General features: G+C 36.2%; 1 protein-coding gene across 1 annotated transcript in view; it reads left to right on the top strand.

The window, feature by feature from the left end:
- The window catches only part of DNAH7 (dynein axonemal heavy chain 7), a 111,913-nt gene that overhangs the window by 42,284 nt on the left and 45,458 nt on the right, over nucleotides 1-24,171 (top strand). Inside the window, exons 27-40 of the mRNA XM_040603717.1 lie at nucleotides 787-999; nucleotides 2,048-2,146; nucleotides 5,289-5,537; nucleotides 8,478-8,627; nucleotides 9,712-9,894; nucleotides 10,738-10,914; nucleotides 11,212-11,343; nucleotides 11,986-12,210; nucleotides 13,666-13,863; nucleotides 15,929-16,084; nucleotides 17,766-17,934; nucleotides 20,976-21,102; nucleotides 21,968-22,187; nucleotides 23,140-24,012. Of these exons, the coding sequence (XP_040459651.1) occupies nucleotides 787-999; nucleotides 2,048-2,146; nucleotides 5,289-5,537; nucleotides 8,478-8,627; nucleotides 9,712-9,894; nucleotides 10,738-10,914; nucleotides 11,212-11,343; nucleotides 11,986-12,210; nucleotides 13,666-13,863; nucleotides 15,929-16,084; nucleotides 17,766-17,934; nucleotides 20,976-21,102; nucleotides 21,968-22,187; nucleotides 23,140-24,012 (3,171 nt within the window). The remainder of the gene's footprint in view (nucleotides 1-786; nucleotides 1,000-2,047; nucleotides 2,147-5,288; nucleotides 5,538-8,477; nucleotides 8,628-9,711; nucleotides 9,895-10,737; nucleotides 10,915-11,211; nucleotides 11,344-11,985; nucleotides 12,211-13,665; nucleotides 13,864-15,928; nucleotides 16,085-17,765; nucleotides 17,935-20,975; nucleotides 21,103-21,967; nucleotides 22,188-23,139; nucleotides 24,013-24,171) is intronic.

The raw sequence follows: 24,171 nt of genomic DNA, 5'->3' as shown, positions 1-24,171 counted from the left end.
AGAAAGTTTAAAAAAACCCACCTTTTTGTGTTCTTTGGCTAAGCACCTGAAAGTTCAAAAATTAAAAGGAATGCTTTATAGTGTACAAGCAGCAAATAATATCTTAATATTGAATAAAAATGTGGGGTTTTACTGATTTCTGTGTTTTCTGATCTTTTGGTTTTATCTGAAGGGACTTGTGTTTTTAATGTAAAGCCCTTTAGAAGTGTTTGTCCTGTGTCCATAGAGGGAAAAGGAAGTCTGAGCAAATACCTCGATAAACTAATGAAAACGTAGAAAAGTACAGTCTTTGAAATACTTCTCAGAGCTGTCTGGGAAGTTTACTCACACATAGTATGAATACAAGATTCAAAAATATTACTTATGTAGATGAAAGAGGGTAATTTTAAAAATTTCCTGGTAGAATATGAAAAGGAGCGAATTTTTTTTCTGTTTGAAAGTATTCTGATGCATGTTTGGTAGAACAAGTCTAATAGGAGCCTGACAGCATCAACTTACTTATGGCGCTATAGCGCTCCCCTGTTTGTTCTAGAGCTCGTGGTGGTTTATGTGTTTTGATTGTTAATCTTGAGTGAAGATAACCTACAGCCATGAATTGGCACAATGAAAAGTCTATTTCTAAGCATATATGGGAAGCTATTAAATATATTGTAGTCATAATTGTGACAGTTAAATTTAATTAGCTGTCAGTGTATTAATGAAATATATGTAATTGTAGGGGAAAGTCATACATAATAATGTCGTATAATTTTTTCTGATGTCATTTTTCATGTATATGTTTAATAGGCTCTCTTTAGAACAGTAGCTATGATGGTTCCAGATTATGCCATGATTGCAGAGATCGTTCTGTATTCTTGTGGGTTTGTCGCTGCTCGACCTCTGTCTGTAAAAATTGTAGCTACGTATCGTCTGTGTTCCGAACAGTTGTCTTCTCAGCACCATTACGATTATGGAATGAGAGCTGTGAAGTCAGTACTCACTGCGGCTGGCAACCTGAAGGTAAATGGTTTTTTGAATTTTCTTTGTCATCCAATAACTTACTAACGTGTTTCTCTCCTAACAGGAGGTACGCTATTCTACCTGATGGCAAGTAGCTGTTTAAAAGTTCGTCCTGTGGTACCTGTGGAAATGCAAAGGGCGTGTGTTGGGGCATAAGCTGAGGAAAGGCAGGAAGAGGCAGAGCTACCAGGCCATTCCCCACACCACCTGTCACTGAACGACATGCCTTTTAAGGGTGCTGATTATCTTTCAAGAGTTCTAGTTAAATGCGGATTTACTGAGTTGGTTGGCATGTTGGCCACTGTTTTGCTCTGCCTTTCGTATCAGGTTCAGATGCCTTTGTCATAGTATGTGAACACTTCCCAGTAACACGCTAGCTAGTATCTGCCCCATGTGACTTTCATCACTTTTCTATTTTTAAGGAAAAGGCTGTAGCCTTCTGTTTTGACTTGCATTGTGGATGAATGCATACATTTTGCTAGGAAACTAAACTGTTGTTTTATTAATTCAGTTATTTTTATTTAAGCAGACTAATATAAATTCTCTTCCAGTTTTTTTTTCCAACCTACAATCCTCCTATTACAAAAAACTCTAAAAAACTCTACAAAACTCAAAATCAGTGACTGAACTATGTATTGCGGCAAAAGAAGCACTTTTTTTTATTTTGAGTTTTTTTATAGCCTGAGAGAGCTCTGTATGCAAGCTTTTAGAATTTCCACTTTGCTGAAAGCAGTAGTTTTACATCAAAGTAGGGGAAATGTATTTTTCTTCCTAAGAAGGTTAATCCTAGAGAGCAAAAAGTCAATGGTTTTGGAGAAAATATTACACCAGATTTATAGTAACGGCCATCACTGGGCATAAACTAAAGTGAAATTGGCCTGACCATGGAAACCTGCTGCAGAACATGTGTTATCATCAGTGGACCTGAACCTGCCAAAATAATTGCATAGATGCACATCAGGAGATGTTCAGTAAAAAGAGGCAAACTGAACATCTAATTTTAGAAACTATAAACATGAACTAACACTATTTTGTTTTATTTTTTTAGCTGAAATATCCTTCGGAAGATGAAGAAATTTTGCTCCTTAGGTCCATTAAAGATGTCAACCTGCCTAAATTCTTGTCTCATGATTTACCGCTTTTTGAGGTAGAAAACGTACAAACTTTTAGTAATGTAAAGAGCTTGCTAAGAATAGGAGTTGATAAAAATATTATATAACAAGTTTATCATGGATGGACGAAAGACTTTTTAAATCTAGCTTCTAATTATTTTAAAACTTAGTCTTAACTATGCCTTCCTAGCAAATACAGTGAGTATTTGGGTTTTGGTAGTTTAGACCAATGGAAGTTTCTGCCAAGTCTGCTGCTTGAAATGGTAACGTACTGTATTTATATATCATGTATCCAGGATTTCAGAGTATCTGGTAAGTATTCTTATGAAATAGGTAGGTACTAATAGTTCTCCTCTTTATAAGAGAAGATTTGGATTTTCATTTATAATGTGCAAAACAGTAAACAAACTAAGCGGGTTGCATTCATTCTTGACCTGAGTTGAACTTGGCATGGAGAAAAATGCTGTGTAACTAGCTCCCCTGATGTACAGGATGCACTAACACAGCCAGTCAGTGTCGTAATATGTGCCTTTTGGATTGGATTTCTAATCTGTTACTGCAGGATAGTCAGTTTAAAATATACCACTGATTGAAGCAGACATGCCTAACACAAATGGGAGCTGTGAACTCCATTAGGAAGAGTTTGCCATCTTCTTTGGTAGCTGTGAGCTTTCTGTGTCCTGTTAGGAAAAGAGGAAAGGGTCTGGGTTGGTGTATATAGATGTCTGGAGACTGTGAAGACACCGTCCTTCATGTATAAGGTGCTTAATACTTTTGTGTAATTTTGTAATGGGAAAAAAAAAAAAAAGATAATTTCTATAAGAAAACATCCATGAGGGCATGAAAGTAATATGGAAGCTTTTTCCTTTAGGAATTTTAAGAAAAAGCCTTAGAAATCTGAGGCACAGAAAAGATAATTGCCTTGCCCAAAGTTATGTGAAATGTAATGAATTAGAAACTGGACATATGTCTGTGGACACTGTTACTCTAATTAAAATTCTGCTTAAATTATACACTTGCTCCTGAAAGCAAGTCATGAGCATGGAGGGAGGTTGCATATTGTCCTAAGTTTTAAAATAATGGGGATAAATTTAGAGAAGTTGTCTGGGAAAATTGAAGCGCCTTCACTAGTTGTTTGTCTGAGTTTCAGTCTTTAAGAAGAAGATTAGCAATGTTAAGAATTCAGTGTACAGAAATTACATTTATTAAGTAATACTATATGTTTTTCACTTGCCTAAAATAATAAATGTATGCTGATTTAGAGATGACATAGCCTGCACATACTAATACTTTGCTTGTTGGTATATCCCAAAAGTAGGAAAACTTTTAGAAGTTGAAACTGGGAAGTATCAGCAAAAGGCTAAGGAATGTAAAGCTAATAACTAGAATTAGATGATTCTGTCAGTGCAGAACAGATGCATGTTAGAAGGAAGACACCAACAAGTGAGCGTGACTCCATGATGTTGCAGTAATTAGTTACCCGTTGGGGGACAGATTTAAGGGTCAGCAGTAAGTTAGACCTAGAGTATGTGGGAATTGTAATAGCCTAATTCTGTTAGTTCTGGAATAAAGTAGCTTTGTTTGAAATTCTTACCAGACACAGAAAGAATTATAAAAAGATTTAAGTTCAGCAGTAGTGATGTAAATTAAAATTTTAAATATGATTTTACGAATTATTCGCATTTTTATTATGAGAAATATAAATTTCTACCCTCCATTTATATATCATGCTTGAAAGAAATGGCAAACATTTCCCTCGTTTATTTGAGTTACGGTGGTTTTGCCATTGTTGTTCAGATTTCCAGTGCCGTCAGGTACATCTGACTTGAGATACACAGTAACACTTGTGTGTTTATATGGAATCATACGAATGATGCATGCTTTCTCTGTCTTGTTTTGCTCAAAACTCTGCTTCACTTCATTTTAAATTATGTATGGTCCATCCAGATTTTTGGATCTTGATTTTTTTTTTTTTTTTTTTAATGCTTAAAAAAAGATGTTCCTTTAATACTATCCTGTAGTATATTGCATTGGGCCTATCATAAATATATGTTTCATATAACATAACCCTATTAATAGGTTTGTTTATAATACTGATTCTGCTCTGCTGTGAAGAAGACACTCTCTCACCCAGCAGTACAATTTATGCTGTGATACTAAATGGTTTCTTTTAATAAGTTATTCTTATATTTCCCCATATTTATGTCATCCATTTTGTAGGAAGGAAATGATTAATAGAAATTTTTTTCTCTAATGATCTTGGTTATAAGATCTAGTAGGCATAGAAAGACCATACTTTAGCAGAAGTGTATAAGTCTTTAATTCTTTAACAGGGAGCATGACCAAAGAGTGCAGGAGATGAATAACCAATGGAAATTTTACATCGAATGTGTTTCAGATAAGAAAAGCTGCTCACCCGGAACACAGCTTGATATTTCTATTTTGGAAATATTATTATTTTCATTGGAAAAGCCCTGATTTTGTCATAGTCAATTGTAAAACATGCCCCTGGTACCACAGACTGTTAAGCGTTTATTTTCATATGCTATAAGAAAACAAACACTTTTAAGGTCAGGATGCGGTATGTTCATTAACATGTTAGCAGTGGAAACTAGCAGTGCTAAAAGGAAACCAAGGCACGCAGTGGAAGGAAACCAACATAAATAATAACAGGGAAAATTCAAAATAATGAGATCCTCATTGAAATGATAGCCCAGAGATTCTTTTTCTCACTTATGTCTTCAATTTATTCTCTATCTTTCTTGTTTTGTTGTAAGCAAAACTGCAGGATCTTTGCTTTTCAATGTAGATTTCAGTTATTTACTTTTCAGTTATTGAGGAAAAAAGGTAAATGCTTTCTGTCCTTTATAACTGCAAGTTTTATAAAGTAGTTTAATGAAAGCTAATGTTTATTAGGAAATAATACAGTATGCTTAGATAGTAAATTGTTTCTTTATGTGCCCAGGTAAACAGGAAAAAGATACATACAATAAATACCAATAACAATTTACAAAGTCAGCATTTTGGCTCAGACAAGGGTGACATGAAATTCACAATTACTTTATTTTAATCAAAATAGGTATTAGTCTGCCTAGTGTTAACAAAGGGTTGATTGCATGAGTTTCAAACCAAATTACTGTGAAAGTAAGTGTACTTTCCAATTTATTGTTTGGTTAGGCTATTACTTCTGATTTGTTTCCTGGTGTGAAGCTACCAAAACCAGACTACAGTGACCTATTGGAAGCCATCAAAACAAACTGTGATGCTATGAATTTGCAAATGACCGAGTTCTTTACAACAAAGATCCTGCAGATATACGAGATGATGATTGTGCGTCATGGCTTTATGATAGTTGGAGAGCCTTTTGGGGGAAAAACATCTGCCTATCGAGTTCTGGCAGGAGCATTGGGAGACATATGCGAGAAGGTATCTAAACATTTTTATAAAATATTTCTGGTGAAAACTATATTCAAAAAAATTTTATAAATATTACAGTATTTATAGTGAATACAGAATTTACTTTAGGGAACTTAAAAGTGTAAGGAAAAGCTAAAGGATTTGATTGAGAAGCTGTACTTCCAAAGTTAGGTAAGATAGGCTGACCCAGTTTTAGATGTATGCATTTCATACTTTTCATGTGTTTCTATACAGGGTGTTTTCTTTAAACTCTTTCATTGGATTGGACAAGGAATGAATTAGCTACTTGAAATTTTATGATAAACTGTTCCTTGTGAAAGCTTTATACCAGATTTCCAACTTAGGAAAGCGGTTGAACACTTTTAACTGACATTATGCCATTTCAAACTACACCAAACAATAGATTTGCTTCATAAACTTACACAAAGTTTTGAAATTTTCTGATATATAATAAATCTGAATATAATAAATCCATGTAAACTCAGTTTATAAATAGTCTTAAATTTTGATTATTTTTGAAACCCCAGTAACTTAATTTTTCAGACAAATTTTGGGCCTGAAACAAATCCAAGATCTGTTCAGCTAAGTAACTTCTCACCTGACACAGAAGTGGGTAATAATTATCATCTGTGGAACATTCCAGTGGTCCAGTAGTACAGCTATACCAAGTCTTGCTCAAATTCAAGCCATCAGTATATTACATGGGAACTCTGGAATCCTGCAACTTGGGCTGTGGAGGCTTTTGCAGAATAATCTAACCGTAGTTATTGTCCTTAGTATTCTGTGCTCCGAGAACCTCTAGATTTAGTCCAGTCTCATCTGCTAGGATGAAATGTAAACCCAATACAAGGCACTTTCGTAGCTGTTTCTGAAATGAAGTGATTGGGATTTGAGGCTTGAGAGGTGACTGGCCTACTTGGTGAACTCCCGGCACCCCCAAAGTAAAATAGTGATAACCATGAAGCAATAAGGGATCTTCAGGACACTGAATTTCTTCAGGCTGGCTGACTGGAAACATGCAACCAACCACCTTAGCAAAATTGTTTCATTTCCTTAATGGTGATCTTTAGGCAGGCGCCTTGTATTTTTGTGCTGATATCAGGAAGACTAGGCTGGCTGGGCTGTGATGCTGTCAAACAGAACTCCGTTCTTAGGGTCGTTTATTAAAAGCCTAGTTGCTTCCCATGTTATAGGTTACATTGTGAAGCTTTTGCTTTAGGTATGTAGGACTAATTCTGTTCCTGCCTGTCATTCCAATAAAACGGTATGTAACTTTCTGCATTTCCTTGTAATTCAGTGAATCCTTGTCCACTCCTTCCCATTTCTGTCTGTTAAGGAAAAAGTTACATGGTAGAACAAGAAACTTCTGTCTGATTATTTTCTCCCTGTTAGCTCAGTTTCTCTATCAACTCTAATGATTAATTTAATGGCCATCACAGCTCTTGGAGCTTCCACCCCCCCGAAAAAAGAACAGTTATCCAACTAATCAACAAAATTTCATTTTGATGATAATAATTGCTTTTGCTGGAGGTGTTTTACTGTTTTGAAGAAAATCTCATTGATCTGAACTGATCAGTGTTTAGTTCTGGGAGCTCTAGCAGCTCTATTGGGACTATATGTGAATTTTGTTATTAGGGGGCATTGTGGTGGCTAAGGTGAGAAGGAGATATCTGTGATGAATGAAATAAGAAGCTGCTAACAGAAATAATACAGAACAAAATTGTACATGCAAATCTTGAAGATTCTAAATCTAAAATTTTGTTATTTCAGCAGTGTTTTCACTTTTTGCCTGGGCAGCTGTGATGAAGTTGCTGTACTCTGGGTTTAAGTTGATTTTTGACATACTTATGTGTTCACTGTTCAGATAGCTTACAACTCTTTCCAAGAAGTTGTTACCCATTTTCCCTTTCCTTAAGTATTACATTTCCCTGTGAATATTCACAGTATGAAATAAAAAAGTATGTTAGAATGAATTATAATTCAATACAAACCATCAGAAAACAAAGTTGTAATCATACTTTTTTATAAACATACTTGTTTCTTCTTTGAAATATTACAATGCCTGCATTTTACATTTCATGACGGGAAACAAAGAAAGATTATGTCTGTCTGTGGGAGGAAAGCAGGCAGAACAGGCATGAAATTATGTCAAACTCCTGGTTTCTCAGTTAAAATTCATAAACAAGAGGGCTGCTTTTGGAAGAAAGGGTTTTTTTTGCTTAAATCAGGGGTAGACATTCCTATATTTTAAGGCTTTAGTAAGTAGGTGTTCAAATGAGTGCAGTTTGTCACCTTTGCTTGTTTCATTCCGGTGGAACAGTGGTTCTCCACCACCTCATCTCTGATGTGTGCAGTGTGCAATATGTAGTCAGGTGGAGAGAAGAAAAGAATTGATTTAATTTTAATCAAAAAACAAAATTAGATATTTTTACATATTTTAACTAAAAAAAAAAACCCAACAACCAAACCCCAATCAAAAACCCAAACCAACTTTGTAATGTCGTTTTAACATCAATCTCAGAAATTTACCAAGGCAGTTACATGTATTCCTTAAACATGGGAAGAACGGCATAGAGAGAAAAAAGGGCTTGGATTGCTGAAATCCCTCTAAGTATAAGAGTAGAACTTGGGTCTCCTTATTGACTACCTAATGTCCAGTTCACTAACATTGAAAAGAAAAGAAAAAGAAAGAAAGCAAAAGAAAAAAAATCATTTATCAAGCCACTGTTCATATTAAAATTAACTTTCCAACTACATATGATAAATTTTCAGTAATTGTCTTCAGACACTTGTAAACCATCTTTCAAGTGTAACGTGTAATGTCCTTCCTGCTGTAAACTGATGAAATTTTTATGAAGATTTAATTATAACTGTAAAATTCAAAATAAAACATGGCATAATAAATTGCATGTTTGGTGTTAACAGATTCTGTTACTTTTGTGTCTTCAGGGGCTGATGGAAGAAAACAAAGTTCAGATAACTGTTTTAAATCCCAAATCCATAACAATGGGTCAGCTATATGGACAGTTTGATCCTGTGTCACATGAATGGTCAGATGGGGTACTAGCAGTGAGCTTCAGAGAATTTGCTTCTTCGCCAGTAAGTGCTCAACAGGCTTAGAGCATTTTGAGAAATGGCTTTTCAAATTATAAATTTTGAATTCTAATTCCATGTTGTTTGCGCAGCCATTGTAGGATTCATGTGTTTAATCATTTGAATGCAGAGACTGCAGTTTGGCTTGATTGTAGTGTGTGCCGTGCAAAGTACTTTCTGGAAGCTGGTGAATTAAGTTTTGTGTTTCAGAATTCCTTGTGTGAAGATAAATGGGCTTTTTTTGTGTGCGTATGTTATAAATAGATGAATATTTAATCTTTCTACCATGTTGTCATTCCTTATTTTGTATTGATTGTGGCCCAGATCTTTGCTGTTTAGGTATGTGGGCATTTTGACGTTTATTTTGAAAGAAAATAGTGAGTGTGCCTTATGGCTGACGTTCCATTAAAATCCACTGAAATATTTTCACTGCATATAATAAAAGGTGTATCTGTCTGACAGATACCTGACTTTTTTTCCTAGTGATTGCAGTATGGGACTCTTTGCCCCTATAAACTTAAATAAACTAATAGCATATTGAAGTTGATCACTGCAAAGTTCACCATCTGTAATAATATTTGCAGAACCGCACAACTGCTTTGTGTTTTCCTGTAAGAAATGTGATGAATACCTATGACAATTTGCTTACATTGTTAAAAACCCCCAGACATACTGCATTTAGGTAGGCCATATTCCTTTAGTTAGTTCTGTTGACTTCCATGGTAAGTGTGGTAGGTGTTACTGATGAGTAGTAATTGGTATTAACAATCTCACTGTGTGGTAAGTCAAAATATTGGACTATGTTGCAGTTTACCAGAGCAGTGTATTGTATTGCAAGTGTTACTGCAGGAAACCAGTCAAAGATATTAACCTTTCTATAGTTAATTGTTTTATATGCTTTAAAGTTATAGAACTAAATTGTGAATGTAGATTGTGATTTCAGAAACTGCATGTGAATACAACTCTGTGCTCTGAGGGCTTTCAGTTGTCGTTTTGTGGAAAATAACTTTAGATCTAAAATACTTACTTTAAAGTAAATGTAATAAAATAAATTACTAATATTTGATTAAAAATATTTTATGCAACCCAGACTCCAGATAGAAAATGGCTGGTTTTTGATGGACCAGTGGATGCAGTATGGATTGAGAATATGAATACTGTGCTTGACGATAATAAAAAGTTGTGCCTTATGAGTGGAGAGATCATCAAAATGTCACAGCAAATGAGCCTTATTTTTGAACCAATGGATTTAGAAGTTGCTTCGCCTGCAACTGTAAGTACCTGTCTGAAAGACTGATTAAAAATGTGTTTGATTATTGTGATATATATTCTAATTCTAAAAAATATACTTACCTGAAAATAGTAAATTTTTTTTGTATTTCTTTGATATACGTTTAAAATTAAGAACCTTGTAGCTTGGTTTTCTTGTTCAAGTTTTTAATAATCTTACAATATGATGTGACAAATTGCATAAACATACAAATGTAATGTAAATTGCATGTACGGAAGACCCTGTAACTGTTTAGAGTCCAACCCTTGCAAGTATCTGACAAGAAAAATAAAATTATTCATGTGCAAATCTTTAATCTCCTAGACAAATTCTGGTAAAAACAACAATCACTGGTTTTCTGGCATCTCTCTATATCTATCACGCCTGTTTTTTCTGATGGCACTTAATGGAATACCAAACTTTTCTCTTAAGTATGAATAGAGATTCAGATAATAATGTAACAGAAGAAATTATCTGTATAGTCATACTGGGAATGACTTTTTACTTAAAAAAGTATATAAAACAATTCAAAATTAAGTGATTTTAATATTTAATAAGGCACTGTATTATTTTTTTTTTTTATTGAGACCTTACTGTTGGGAATTAATTCTATTCAAGAGGAAGATCTGTCTTTGACATTAGGTCTGTTGGCTGAAGGAATAAAGCTGGGTTGGAAACCTCCCTGTCTCAGGGCTCACAGAACCCCACTGTACATTTATACCAGCTTCTAATAATCCTAAGAACTATATGTTGTAACACTGAATGTTATTTTAAGTTCTGGTAGATAGGAAAAAACTTTGGAGATTGTGTAAGATGAGTTGCACCTGTTTGTTTCTTTATTTTTAGGTTTCAAGGTGTGGTATGATCTATATGGAGCCCCATATGTTAGGCTGGAGGCCATTAATGATGTCTTGGATAAACACAATGCATTCAGGAATCAGCTCTGTGCATAAAGAATTTATAATAGGCCTGTTTGACAGAATGGTTCCACTCTGTCTTGAGTTTATTAGGAAATACACGAAGGTAGGATAAAGAACTTTTCCGAGACACTAAGTGTATGAATTAGTTTCACTTCCAAGTGACAGAGGAACAAATTGTTTTGTTTGGACCGTATTAATTTATATTTATAACTTTGTAGAAACAGCTGTTAAGGTGAAGGCTGTGAGCAGTGTATTGTTTTAATTGCTTCTGAGTGTATTTTATACACATTTATCCTGCACCTCTTTTAATCTTCACAGTGAGGGGGAAAAATCCTGTACCATCTAGAAATCTCTTTTCAGAGTAAAACACAGCTGCAACAGAGCATTTCTTTCTTCTCAGGAGCTGTCTCCTACTTCAGATACAAACTTAATTCGATCATTAATGAATTTGATGGACTGCATGATGGATGAATTTGCTGATGAAGCCAAAGTTAAAGCTATGAATGACCATGATATTTTCTCTTGGCTTGAGGTAGGCAGTTTAACCTACAGAACAGGGAATTCCAAACCAAGCTTTAGTGAAATGGACTTCACAGGCAATAAAACCTGTATTTTGTAATTGGAATACATATTTTGTCATGTCCATGAAGGAAAATACTATTACATTCTTTATCACTGATACATAATTGAGTCTGATGTGTTTGATGTCTTCATATAAATTTAATGCATTTTATACAAACCGGCTGATATTGTGTATGATGCTCCGGTTTCTGATATCTGAGGTTATTACTAGTTATATCAGTGCTATCTAGCAATTACAATTCAAGGAATGCGCTGTTAACAGACATAGCTATCACTGTATGAGATAGGCCTTTGAATAACAGAAAGATAATCTAAATTGTTCTGGAATAAAAAGCAGTCTGCTTGAACTTTCTCAAATGAATGGCTTTGAGCTGAGCAGGTCAGGCATTTTGCAGCCCAGCAGAGGTGAGCAGATGCTGAAAGCATAATGGTGTTCTGTTTTACCAGCAGCATGGTCCATACTATATGCATAAAATCAAGTTGGTCCAATGTAATTACACTGTGATTTGTGGCAAGTATCTCTGACTTCAGTGAATGAGAACTTGGTAATATGCAGGTACTGAAATTACATTTTGTTTTTTTCCAACTCTAGGGTATTTTTTTGTTTTCACTGATATGGTCTGTAGGAGCTAGCTGTAAAGAAGATGATAGACTGAAGTTTGATGGAGTTGTGCGAGAAATGTTTAATGGACCAATTAGCAAGGAGACAAGGGAGCGATACAGATTGTTGAGGAATATTGATCAGCAGCCTTCAAAAGCTTTCACAGTCCCATTTCCAACAGAAGGAACAATTTATGATTATCGGTTTGTCAAAAAGGTGAGGACTGCAAAAAACTGCCGTTTTGAAGTAATCGTTTATGTGTGGTACAAGTTGTGTATTGTTACTGTAGATTTGGTTCTGCTGCCTGCTGGGTGTACCACTGGATAGCCAGACATCCCTCCTTGCGAGCTGGTGATGGTCTAGCGTGCTGGCTGCGACTTGCAGTGCCATGGCCTGACGTTTTGCTTACCAGAACTGCTACTGTGGCAGAACAAGTTTGCAGCAAATCTTAACCGGTTGGGGGGGGGGAGGGGTGTTTAGTTGGTTTTTATTTAAAAAAAAATATTCTTGATTTCTTGCAAGTTTATTTTATTTGGGGTTTCAGCCTTTTTCTTAGGTTGAGGAAGAAGCACTTGAAATACTTTAGGCCATAATTCTCTCATTACTCATTATTATACTCTCATTACATTACATAACTCTCTCTGCCTCTTCTTCTCTGCTCTTTTTTGGGGGATTAAGATGTGGATCCATAATGCATCTCTCCCAGTGGAGATGAAAACTTCAAACACTGGATCTGGTGTGCTCCGGAGACTCCCAAGATAAAATAAACGTACCTTGGTTTTGAGTTGGTCATTCCTGTGAAGTCCTGTTGCAGTACAGTGAGAATTACTTGTGTCTAGATTTCAGGTCATGCGTGATTCTTGCGTCTTGCCAAGGAAAGTGGCTGAGATTTCAATCAGCAGTAAAGGCTTTCTGTCTTCTCATCATAATCCATAAAAACATGTTCCTGAAAAGGAGTTTTTGTGTTCAGAGGTGGGAATATGCCCCCTCTAAGAAAGACTTCAGTGGAGATCAACCTCTAGGAATTTCATGTGACTTTTATCTCAAGGTGGATTGTTTTTGGGCTAGGATAGAACATACAGTTGTTTCAAGGCTGTTCAGGAATTTTAAAAATCTCTGTATATTAATTTACTCTTGGAGAGTTTTGACTTGTTTTAAGGCTCCTGTAGTAGGTGGATCTAAAAGACAAAGCTTTGCTGTGGAGCTTCAGCATGAAAATTAACCTGCCCTCAAATTCCCATAGTTTGGAGGTATTTATTATGAATGAGAACCTGTGAAAAGGCTGATGATGCTTTTTTAGGTTTAGTGATTAAATTTATACAGCAATTTCCTATTTTATTACATATTTATATACTATATATAATGTATATATAAATATATGTATTTTTCCATTACATATGTGTAAGCATGTGTACAGGTAACACAAGGTAAAATTAAGCCTTTGTCATTCAGTAGTTGCCTGCTTTGCACAGGCATTATGTTTTGAAGTACTCTGAAACTGATAGCATTGCATTCTGAAACAAACTATGAAATTATTTTTTAATCCTTCTGAACATTGGTTGATAACCCCATCTGTTAAGTCACAGAATTTAGATTTTTCTATTTCCATTGGTTCTATGGTGTTTTTTCCAGTTTATAATAAATATATGACTTTCGTATAAATTGAAATAGGGAGCAGGAATTTGGGAGCCCTGGGTGGAGACACTCAAATCAACTCCTCCTATACCTCAAGATATGATGTTTAATGAAATAATTGTACCAACTCTGGATACTGTTCGATACATGGCATTGATGGAATTGTTGACAGTGCATCAGAAACCTTCAGTGTTTGTGGGACCAACAGGAACTGGGAAAAGTGCCTATATTACTGTAAGTACTTTTAATATTGACACTAGCCATAGTTATGAAAGGGGTAGAATGAGGACCAAATCGATAACTTTTCTAGAAAAGGAAAATGAGAGATTAATTGTTGGATATTAGGAGATAAAATTATGGGCAACTTATTCTTTCCATGTGTACAAATATTACGTTTTCGGTCTAAAGGAGCAAGTCAGACTGTGAAAGCAGAAAGTGAAAGCAGATTTTACTACATTTTTGAAATAATTGAGTCCTTATTTTGGGATGGAGTGTTTCCTTTTTTCATCTTCAGTCACCCTGTGATGCTTTGTTCATTTTAATTTTGTCATCGGGCTATTAAGATAACAATATGGGTAATACAGAAAATTATTCTAATGGTCTAGATCACATTTTTAGATAAATTTTAATTCTTCAGACAGATCTGACAGATACTATGGGTTAAATGCTGATACCATCCATCTTTCTGGGAGACTATTAGAGCCTTGACAGGCAATGGAACTGTGCCAGTAGAACCTTCATGCTTTTGAGGTTCACTTACAAGGATTTCCAAATTCAGCATTTTTCACTGGGTTCCATCTAGATCTGTGGGAAACTGTACTTTTGAGGCAAAAAGGGCATATGTGAGTGGAGATATGGCAAAGCCATTGTGTTTTTAGCTAATGAGAGTCTCAAAGTAATTCAGAAGAGAGAAGGAAGAAGTCATTCCTCTGAGCAGCAGCATGAAAGTGCTTTTATTTGTTCTTTTTTTCCTTCAATATGTTGTTTTGTAGAGGATGTTGCTTCTGTTGGTTGCTCCAGTGCAGTCAGCATGAAGCCTGGGTACACGCAATTATTTTGCAGAGGGAGCAAACCTTGGGAGTTATGTAAGCAGATAAAATAAATCTGACTTTATGGTCTTGAATCTGTTACTTTCCTTCTTTTTGTGTGATAAAAATTAATGGTGAAGTTACTGACTAAGGACTAAACTTAGTTTTGGTTTTAAGTTACTTTTCTGAAATACTTTTGAAGAAATTAAATGCTAAGACTGGAAGATCTGTTCATAAGAGACTGTTCCTGGAGTATTGATGTCAGAAATATAATAAAGCATAAGTAAACCTTTGTTGATAATGAAGAATATGACTACTTTCTACTGCCCAGTTCATTACTGGGGTGATATATAAGAAAATTATATTTCTTCAGAGTTCAGAACTGATAAAAAGGATAAAAGAAATAGGGCCATTAAGTCACATTGCTCTATAGTTTCCTTAAGCTGTCATTGTACATTTTTGTGAAGCAGCTCAGATTTTTCCTTCAAGGATAGAGATCAAACATTCTTCTGAGAAAACTGTATGGTGATGGTCTCGGCAGTGGTTGGCAGAGATTAGACTAGTCTTTAGAGACATTACTTTATATGCAGTAATGCTCTGTAGCAACCGCTGGAAGGGTGGAAGGGTGTCTTCCCCTGTGGTTTTATTTTACTTGGTCGTGGGTAAGAAGTGAGTCCTTTTCAGTCATACTTGAAATGCTGACTTGGATCCAGATTTCCCCCAGAGATTAAATTGCAGCTGATGTAAGGGACTTTGGAAGGTAGTTCCCGTTACAATGTACTGCCAAAAGCTTCATGGTAAAGCTTATCTTCAGATACTCTTGCTGTGCTCTCCAAAAGAAATATTCCTGACAACTCTTCAAAGCTAGGCATAAATGTTTGGACCGGTGGATACGTTTGCAAATGCGGGTGTGGATTAGTACAGGCAATGTGCGTCAACTCTAATTAGTACTATGAAGTGTTGTGTGTGCAAAATATTAACATACTGAATTTATATAGTACACTAGGTAGAATTTATTTTTTTCAAAATGTGAAAATGTCTCTATTGGAGACATACATTTTTCTCTGGCAAGTTTAATATGTTTTTTAATTATTCAAGCATATTGGTTTACTGATGAAATATTATTAGAGTTCTTTTAGAGATAAATTACTGTAGCATTTTAAAAGAAATAAAAATGATCCATAAATGTCTGTCTTGATTGCCATTTGCTAAGTGTTATAAAATTTATCTATATTTCTAGTTTAACTTCTTCTTCTTCATAATCTTACCAGAATTTTCTTTTAAAAAATTTGAATAAAGAAGTCTACAGGCCACTGCTCATTAACTTCTCAGCACAAACTACAGCAGCTCAGACTCAGAATATTGTTATGTCCAAGTTGGACAAAAGGAGAAGAGGAATTTTTGGACCTCCTCTTGGGAAAAGAATGGTAACTGTTATATTTCTGTATGTAAATAAATGTTTAAATACAAAGATGTAAATGCATTATTTTCTCAACTGTTCACAGGTGATAATCAGGAAAGAATGCTCAATTTGAAATAAACTATCAAAGTTCTAGTTCTTCTAATTTAGTTCCTCATGTCTCTCCTTTTCTTTCTCCCTTCTCCCAGTAATATGTATACTGTATTAATTAACAGAAAAAAATGATTTGAATAACTGTGAACAGCATTGCCATATGTCTCCCTCCATATTTTGTGATATTATCCTTGAGATAAGGGTTCTGTATGGCTAAGCTTGTTACTGGTTTGAAAGCATTGTTGAGAAATCAGCGTTGAGCCTGAGGCTGGGCTAGATGAACTCTGAGGTTCCTTCCAACCTGGGTAGTTCAATGGTTTTGGAAGAGTTAAAGGGCATTTGAATCTTTTATCACTGGTGCTTGCCAAACCCAAACCGTTAAAGATCAATGGAACTCTTGAGTAATCAGAAACTCAGGAAGGATATTAAGAGTAGACTTCTTTTTCTGTTTTTTTTTTTCTTTTTTTTTTTTTCCAATGAGAAAATCCTTTTCTCCTCTGTCTGGAAGAGTTCAATGAGTGAAAATTAAAATCTAAGGAGTTTCTTTCATCTTTTTTTTTTTTTTTAACCCAGATTAAGGAAGAATTTAGCTTCTAAGGAAAATTTTTAAAATCATTAAGTTTACAATGCAATTATAATGTGTATGGTTTAATACTGGCACTTTTAGGATGCCTATAGACCTGTGGTATTTGCAGTCTTATTTTTTTTTCTTATTTTCTAGATATTATTTAATAAATGCTTATTATCAAGAGTAAAACATGTAATGGTAGAAGTTTCTTAAGGAAATACCATTTAAAGTGTTTTATGGTCTTCCCTTGCCTCTCTCCAAGCTATTCTTTTAAGATGTATTTTAGCCCAGTCTTAAAAATGTAAAGATACTTTTTAGGGATAAATTTTGTCTTGATCTGTATCAGTCAAGAGCACTTCAAACCATTTCAGTATGTCTCCCAAATTGCAGTGCTAGATAAGATACAAGGCCTGTGATTTAACCTGGTTTTCTTTTGACCAAATTTCTACTCTGTATTGGTTAAAGAATGAGAAGAAAGGAGGATGAAATGCATAAATTTCTTTCTAGAACTTGAATCAGTTGCATTAGCTTTGTTGTGTGAAGACATTTCCTGATCAGCAGGGGCCTATACTTTAGGAACAGCAGTGGCAAGAAAGATGTAATGTTTTAACAGATTTAAAAAGAGAACCATAGTCTCACTAAAGTTTGAAATTCTTGTGGGTCTTCTTGACTCCATCTTTTTTCCAAGGAAAGCCATGTAAGTAGCACAGTAAGGTTTAAATAGCAAGTATTAGTTTACTGTGTTTCATTAAATACACTCAGCAATAATAAGGCAAGCATCGTTTTTTCTCTCCTCTATAGGTGTGTTTTGTAATGGCTTTAGAGTGACACAGTTACTTATTATTTAACTCAGCAGCAAGTCCATTAAGAGCTTAGGTCTGCTTTTAAATACATGTATTTATGTGTATTACTCCCATTAATTTTAATGGGAGTGAATTGATGTGGAGCATTTCGAGGATCAAGCAGAATAGTGGCATATATTCAGTAAAATAAATAAATGCAAAATCCTTTGTGTTTGTCTTTTCAGGTTGTATTTGTAGATGATGTTAATATGCCAGCGCGAGAGGTCTATGGTGCGCAGCCGCCTGTTGAGTTACTACGGCAGTGGTTAGATCACGGGAATTGGTACGACCTTAAGGACTGCTCAGTGATTAAACTTGTAGATGTTCAGATTATGTGTGCGATGGGACCACCAGGTAAGAGATGTGTCTTGTATGCTTTTTCCTGTTTTATGTTTCTAAAGGCTGAATACTTATTGATGCGTAGGTTTACAATTTGGGTCTTTATGGCTAGGGATGGGGCTCAAGGAGCCCTTTTCCTTGAAGGAAATGTGAACAGCCGCTGTAGTAGAGCGGGTGAGGACCAGCAGAGAGACTACACAAACCTGCCAGGAAGAAGTACTGCTTTTCAGGAAGACAAGGATTTATCTGCAAAGTATTAGCAAAGTCCCTTTGCTCTAATGAGACCCTCCATTGGCCTTCAGTCAATTTTATTCTTCTTCAGAGCTTTTCTAAATAGCACTAACTGGTGTTCTTTATTGTACTTTATTTGGCCAAAAAGAAGTAGTAAAGTATCTGATGTACCAAGGTTGTCACATTTCTGATAGCCTGCATACACATTGACTGTGCAAACTATTGTCCTGGTTTTGGCTGGGACAGAGTTAATTTTCTCCCTGGGAGCTGGCACAGTGCTGCGTTTTGGATGTAGGGTGAGAATAATGTTGACAACACACGATGTTGTAGTTGTTGCTGAGTAGCGCTTACCCCAAGCCAAGGGCTTTTCAGTTCCCCAGGCTGCCAGCGAGGAGGGGCACAAGAAGCCGGGAGGGAGCAGAGCCAGGGCAGCTGACCCAAACTGGCCAAAGGGCTACTCCACACCACAGAGAGCCACGCTCAGCAGATAAACTGGGGGTGGGGGTTGGGTGGGGGCCACCGGTCACTGCGCGGGGACTGGCTGGGCATCCCTCAGCGGGTGGTGAGCAACTGTATTGTGCATCACTGGGGTTTCTTGGGTTTTATTCCTCTCTCTTTTTCATTTTCCTTATTATTATATTTTACTTTCTATTAAACTGTTCTTATCTCAACCCACAGGTTTCACTTTTTTCTGATTCTCTTCCCCATCCCATCGGGAGGAGGGGGGAGTGCGTGAGCAGCTGTACTTAGTTGCCAGCTGGGGTTAAACCACAACAGCTATGTAGTTAAAAAAAAAGTTGTCTAACAGATTTTATCAGTTGAAATGAACAATTAATGTTTCTTTAATGCAGTTGTGTTTGTTTTTAAAGAATCTGTTTCCTTCCCTACAGCAGGAAGCACGTAACAGAATTTCTTTTATGCAGAGCTGTCTGCCACATACCGCCTACAAACTTTGCCATAGCTGAGCACATTTACAGTGTGCAGTCAGGCTGCGATCGGAGCTTTCCTTCTTTTTTCTACTTCAGCCTCCCTGGACTTTCCTCCTTTCTTTTGTAGAGTTGTTTACACACACGAACATGCTGGTTCTTCTTTGCTGATACTGCTTTTGTGTTTGGGAGGGTGGTGCATGCCTGTGGGGTAGGGGTCCACTGCTGTTCCACATAGCTGGTTTCCTAGAGAAGCAAAACTGCTTCTTGGAATCATTTTAAACTGGGGGCAGTGTTCATCCATGGTTCAGGGCACTTGATCTAAATGTCAGTCTGTGGAATAAATGAGGAGGAGAATGTGAAATAATTTTAAAATTTTACATATTCATTTTCCTAAAGCTTAGGTGAAGTCAGGACTTGTAATATGTTCTGGCATAAGTTAAATTGCACAACTTTTTTTTTTTTAACATCAGAAATAGCCAGTTCTTGGAGGTGCTTTTCCTGTAAAGCATCCTTCATGCCATGTTCCTGTTTCAGGGTGATAGTGTAGAAGTGACTTTCAGATGCTCTGAAATTGGGACAAATTTGCTTTCCCAGGATAAGTTCATGTCAGTTTTTTTGTTCCAGTCCTCTTCTGATTGAATGGTGAAAAATGGACCGATCAGATGTACAAGTTATGGTCCTAATTATTTGCGTCAAATGTCTCAATTCAGCTTCAGGGTGAAGAATTTATTTTAGTAGCTATGTACAAGGAGCTACTTCTAGGACTTACAAAATTATATATTCCTTTCCAGCCTATGTTATTTTTTTAAAAAAAATCTAATTAGAAATTAAAATCTGGACTCTGTACTTGTATATAGTACTATTGAAGCAAATATTAAGCTATTTAGAAGAATGTTTAAAGCTGTTTTGTTAAAGTCAGTTTTAAAATTTATGTTAGGAAAGTATTGTCTTGGGTAAAATTCATACTTATATCCCAGTGACTTGTGTAATGTTGTGCACCTGTAAACTCCAAGAAGCATTGTAAACTGCTGTGTCTGAGAGATGACCTTAGCTGGGGTAGAAGGGAGTAGATGCATAACTGGCCTGTTCAGCATGACGTGCTGAGATTCCTCAGCAGGCGGTGGCAGTGCCTGTGCGGTTCAACCTGGCAGTCACCAGTGCTGCTTGCAGTCCCAGGTGGCTGGGGGGGGCAGCTCCAGGCCAGGGGTCTTTTAGTTTCGTTAGTGCAGGGTCATGCCTGAGAGTCATGTGTTTTAAAAGAACTCCCCGTGCTAATTTGGTTGCTATCAGCTGTGCTCCTGATGTTAGGGATGGTAAATTGCCTACTTTTCAGCTACTTTTTTTCCGATTCGCTGCTGTAAGGGGGTTGAACACACTTGTGCAGCAGCTTAACCCTGAATCCAAACAGAAGAGCAAGTATCCAGTTATTTTCTGGTTTACATCCCCTTATCTCCATCCATAGCTTCATTGTCCAAATCACAACGAAGTCATACAAACTACTAACTCTAGAACTGGGATAAAATTTAAATTGAATAAAGTATACAGCGTTACTTGTAGAGGCTTCTTTCATTGTAACGCTTTGAAAATCAAGAACGTGGATTTGAAGTTTATAAGAAGTTTTCTTTCATAACAGAAGCATAGTTAAAATAGTGTCAAATCTATCTGTCTCTAAGTTGATGGTTTCAATGTGTGTTTTACCGACTGTTGGTTACAGGAGCAGGTTGACACAGAACTGCGTGCTGCTTTCATTGGGTTTATGACAAGGTGTGGTACTTGTCAATGTGAGACTCCTAGCCGAATCAAAGATGACTATTAGGGAAAAAAAATTACTAGGCTTGTACGATTCTACTTTGAGTTTTTCTGTTAGTTATAGTGTTAATGCTCTCTAATATTTAGGTGGTGGTCGAAACCCAGTAACACCACGATTCCTGCGACACTTCAATACAGTTACTATCAATGAGTTTGATGATGAATCGATGTACGCAATTTTTTCCAGAATCTTAGATTGGCATCTAACAGTATGGTAAGTGACCTCTGTGTGTTGGAAAAAATCAAAGTCAGTGTTTAAATTATTGTACTAGGAAGTCTCCGAGATGTGCTGGTAGGACAGTGCTCTTGAAAAGGAATTACAATCTTTTGTATCCTGTGCTTTTGGAGTTACTCATTACTCAGCAGAAGCAAGGCTTATCTTAAAATACTCCAATAGTAAAGTTCTTGTTCTGAAGTTTCTAACAGAGGTTTATATTAGTTGAGGCTAATTAAGTTAGCTGAGATATTTCTGTAATGCAGTATTCTTTGATATATAATAAATAAGTATAGAATTTGGTTAGTCATTAAAAAAATTGAACTGGAAACTGCTCTTAAATTTCTTCTGGTTTGAGAAGGCTTACTCTTTCTTTGGCCTTACAGTGCTGCATAATTTTTAAATCCATTATTAAAAATGGACTTCAACTTCCATTGTCTATCCATTCTGACAGCTAAGCCCCAAAAGATGCTCCTACCCTGTTTCCAGACCAAGTTTGTGATGTGGCAGCTTCTGACCCTTTCAGGGAGAGAGTTCCCAGAAGACAGCAAGGGCTATTTGACCTGACTTCTTTGTTGCTGCTGTTAGTCATCAAAATGAGGGGGTTAAAAAGGGTATAATTAGCTGTGTGACATAGCCAAATTTGTCAGCATGTTCCACAGTTACTAGATTTGATTTGCAGTGTTAATCTAGTGAGAGAAATAAGATTTGTAAAACTGCATGTGAGGAAGTGTAATCATAAAAATTGGCACGAAGTTATAAGTAAATCAGTGTACATATATAATATTATTTATTTAGTCACATGCTAGTATGATGAAATTATGAAAATCATTCTGTTCTTTTAACCACCTTTATAACTTGTCAGTTACAGCTTTCCATCACAATACGTAGAACTGACTTCAGAAATAATTAACGGAACCATGCGTGTGTATAAAGAAGCTATGAAGACTCTGCTTCCTACCCCAGCCAAATCTCACTATTTGTTCAATCTCCGCGACTTTTCACGTGTAATTCAAGGTGTTTGCCTGTCGAGGCCTGAAACAACAGACTCTCCAGGATCGATAAAACGTCTCTGGGTTCATGAGGTAAATTACCTAATACTAAGAAATGATATTTATTATAAATAAGAAAAACCTGTGAATTCTTTTTGCAATGCCATCTCCTATTGGCTAATAGCTGTGAATTAGTGTCACACTCCTGAGAAAGGATTTTGTATACTGTATGGGCAGAGGAAATCTGACTTTTTCAAAGTATGAATCATATCTTAGTAGACAACTTGATTGTTGATACCTTCACTTTCATGTGATTATGTAGTCTCTGCTGCTTTGAATGCATATACAGTCCTTTCCATTTCTTCTCTCCTTCCTTCAAAAAAACCTAAATCAACAGTGAGAAGAACAGCAAGTAGTCCTGGGTCACTGGAAATTTTGAGTGATTTAAAGTTTGGTCCCTATCTTTTTCTTTTTCTTTTTTTTCCCCTCCTCTTTCTTGGTGATCATCTAGCCCATCATCCTTCCCCAAAGCAGGATCACATAAAGAAAGGAACTGCAGTAACTTTTGAAGTGTTTTTTCTAAAAAATTCTTACAGTTCTCTAAGGATGAAGGGGTGTTCATACTTCAAGGGAATCTGTTCGTGTTCTTCACTATGTTGTTCCAGCTGCAGTCCTCTTTCTTGAAATATAAACCCGTCACTTGTCCTATCTGGGTGTAGTGCAAAGACCAACATGTTCCCTTCCTCTTTGCAGCAGCCTTTTAATGCATTTATGTAGTGATGTTTATAAATATGTATCTATATATGTGTGTGTATGTATTTCTGTATGAATTTTCACTTTACTTCAGAAGTAATATTACTCGGCTCAGCTTTTTCAATTAATTCTAAATGTCTATTTTGTTTTTTTCTGTGAAGCGAAGTTTAAGATAGTTTATATTTTGAAGCCTTTTTCAGAACTGTATTTGTTTTATCTTGTTTAAAAGAAGTATACATTCAGGAGCAGGAGCAGAAACAACTATTAAAAGAACTACATTTTTATTATGCAGGTTCTTAGAGTGTATTATGATCGCTTGGTGGATAATCCTGACCGAGCTTGGCTTGTTGGATTTATCCAGGAAGTAGTGAAAAATCACTTGCATGAAGACTTTCATGAGCTCTTCCAGAATCTGGACTTCAACAATGATGGCAGAGTGGAAGAAGATGATTTGCGTAGCTTAATGTTTTGTGATTTTCATGACCCTAAGAGAGAGGACACTAAATACAGGGAGATTAGAGATGTGGATCAATTGAGATTAGTTGTAGAGAGTCACCTTGAAGAATTTAATAACATAAGCAAAAAGCCAATGCAGCTTGTCTTGTTCCGATTCGCTATAGAGCATATCTGTAGGATTTCCCGTATTCTGAAACAGCCTCGCAGCCATGCTCTCCTTGTTGGTGTTGGAGGTAGTGGTCGACAATCTCTTACTCGATTAGCGGCCCATATGGCTGAATACAGCCTTTTTCAGGTTGAAATAACTAAAAGTTATGGTGTCAATGAGTGGCATAAAGACTTAAAAGCCATACTAAGAAAATCTACTGAAGGGGAAAGGCAGGGAGTTTTCTTGTTCACAGATACACAGATTAAAAAGGAATCATTCTTAGAAGACATTAACAACTTACTAAATGCAGGTGAAGTGCCAAACCTCTTTGCAGTAGATGAGAAACAAGAAATTTGTGAACAAATGCGTCAAGTAGATTGCCGACAGAGCAGGACAAAACAGACAGATGGCAGTCCTGCCGCTCTTTTTAACATGTTCGTTGATCGCTGTCGAGATCAGCTTCATATAGTAGTGGCCATGAGTCCCATCGGAGATGCTTTCCGTAACCGCCTTCGACAGTTTCCAGCTCTTGTCAGCTGCTGCACGCTGGACTGGTTTCAGGTAAACCCAAAACTCTTGTTGGACTTGTTATTCTAACAGAAATGCAATGGAAACCTAACTTCAGTGCTTTTTGTAGCAAGTAATTTTTTTTGCTCAAGCTGGCAGTGAAAAATATCTTGAATTTTCTTAGTCTCATGTTTAAAATTGTTTACACAATTA

Source organism: Falco naumanni, chromosome 8 (assembly GCF_017639655.2).
Source record: "Falco naumanni isolate bFalNau1 chromosome 8, bFalNau1.pat, whole genome shotgun sequence".
Classification (NCBI taxonomy): Eukaryota; Metazoa; Chordata; class Aves; order Falconiformes; family Falconidae; genus Falco; species Falco naumanni.
The sequence above is the reverse complement of the archived record's forward strand: the minus strand, read 5'-3'. Positions and strand labels throughout refer to the sequence as shown.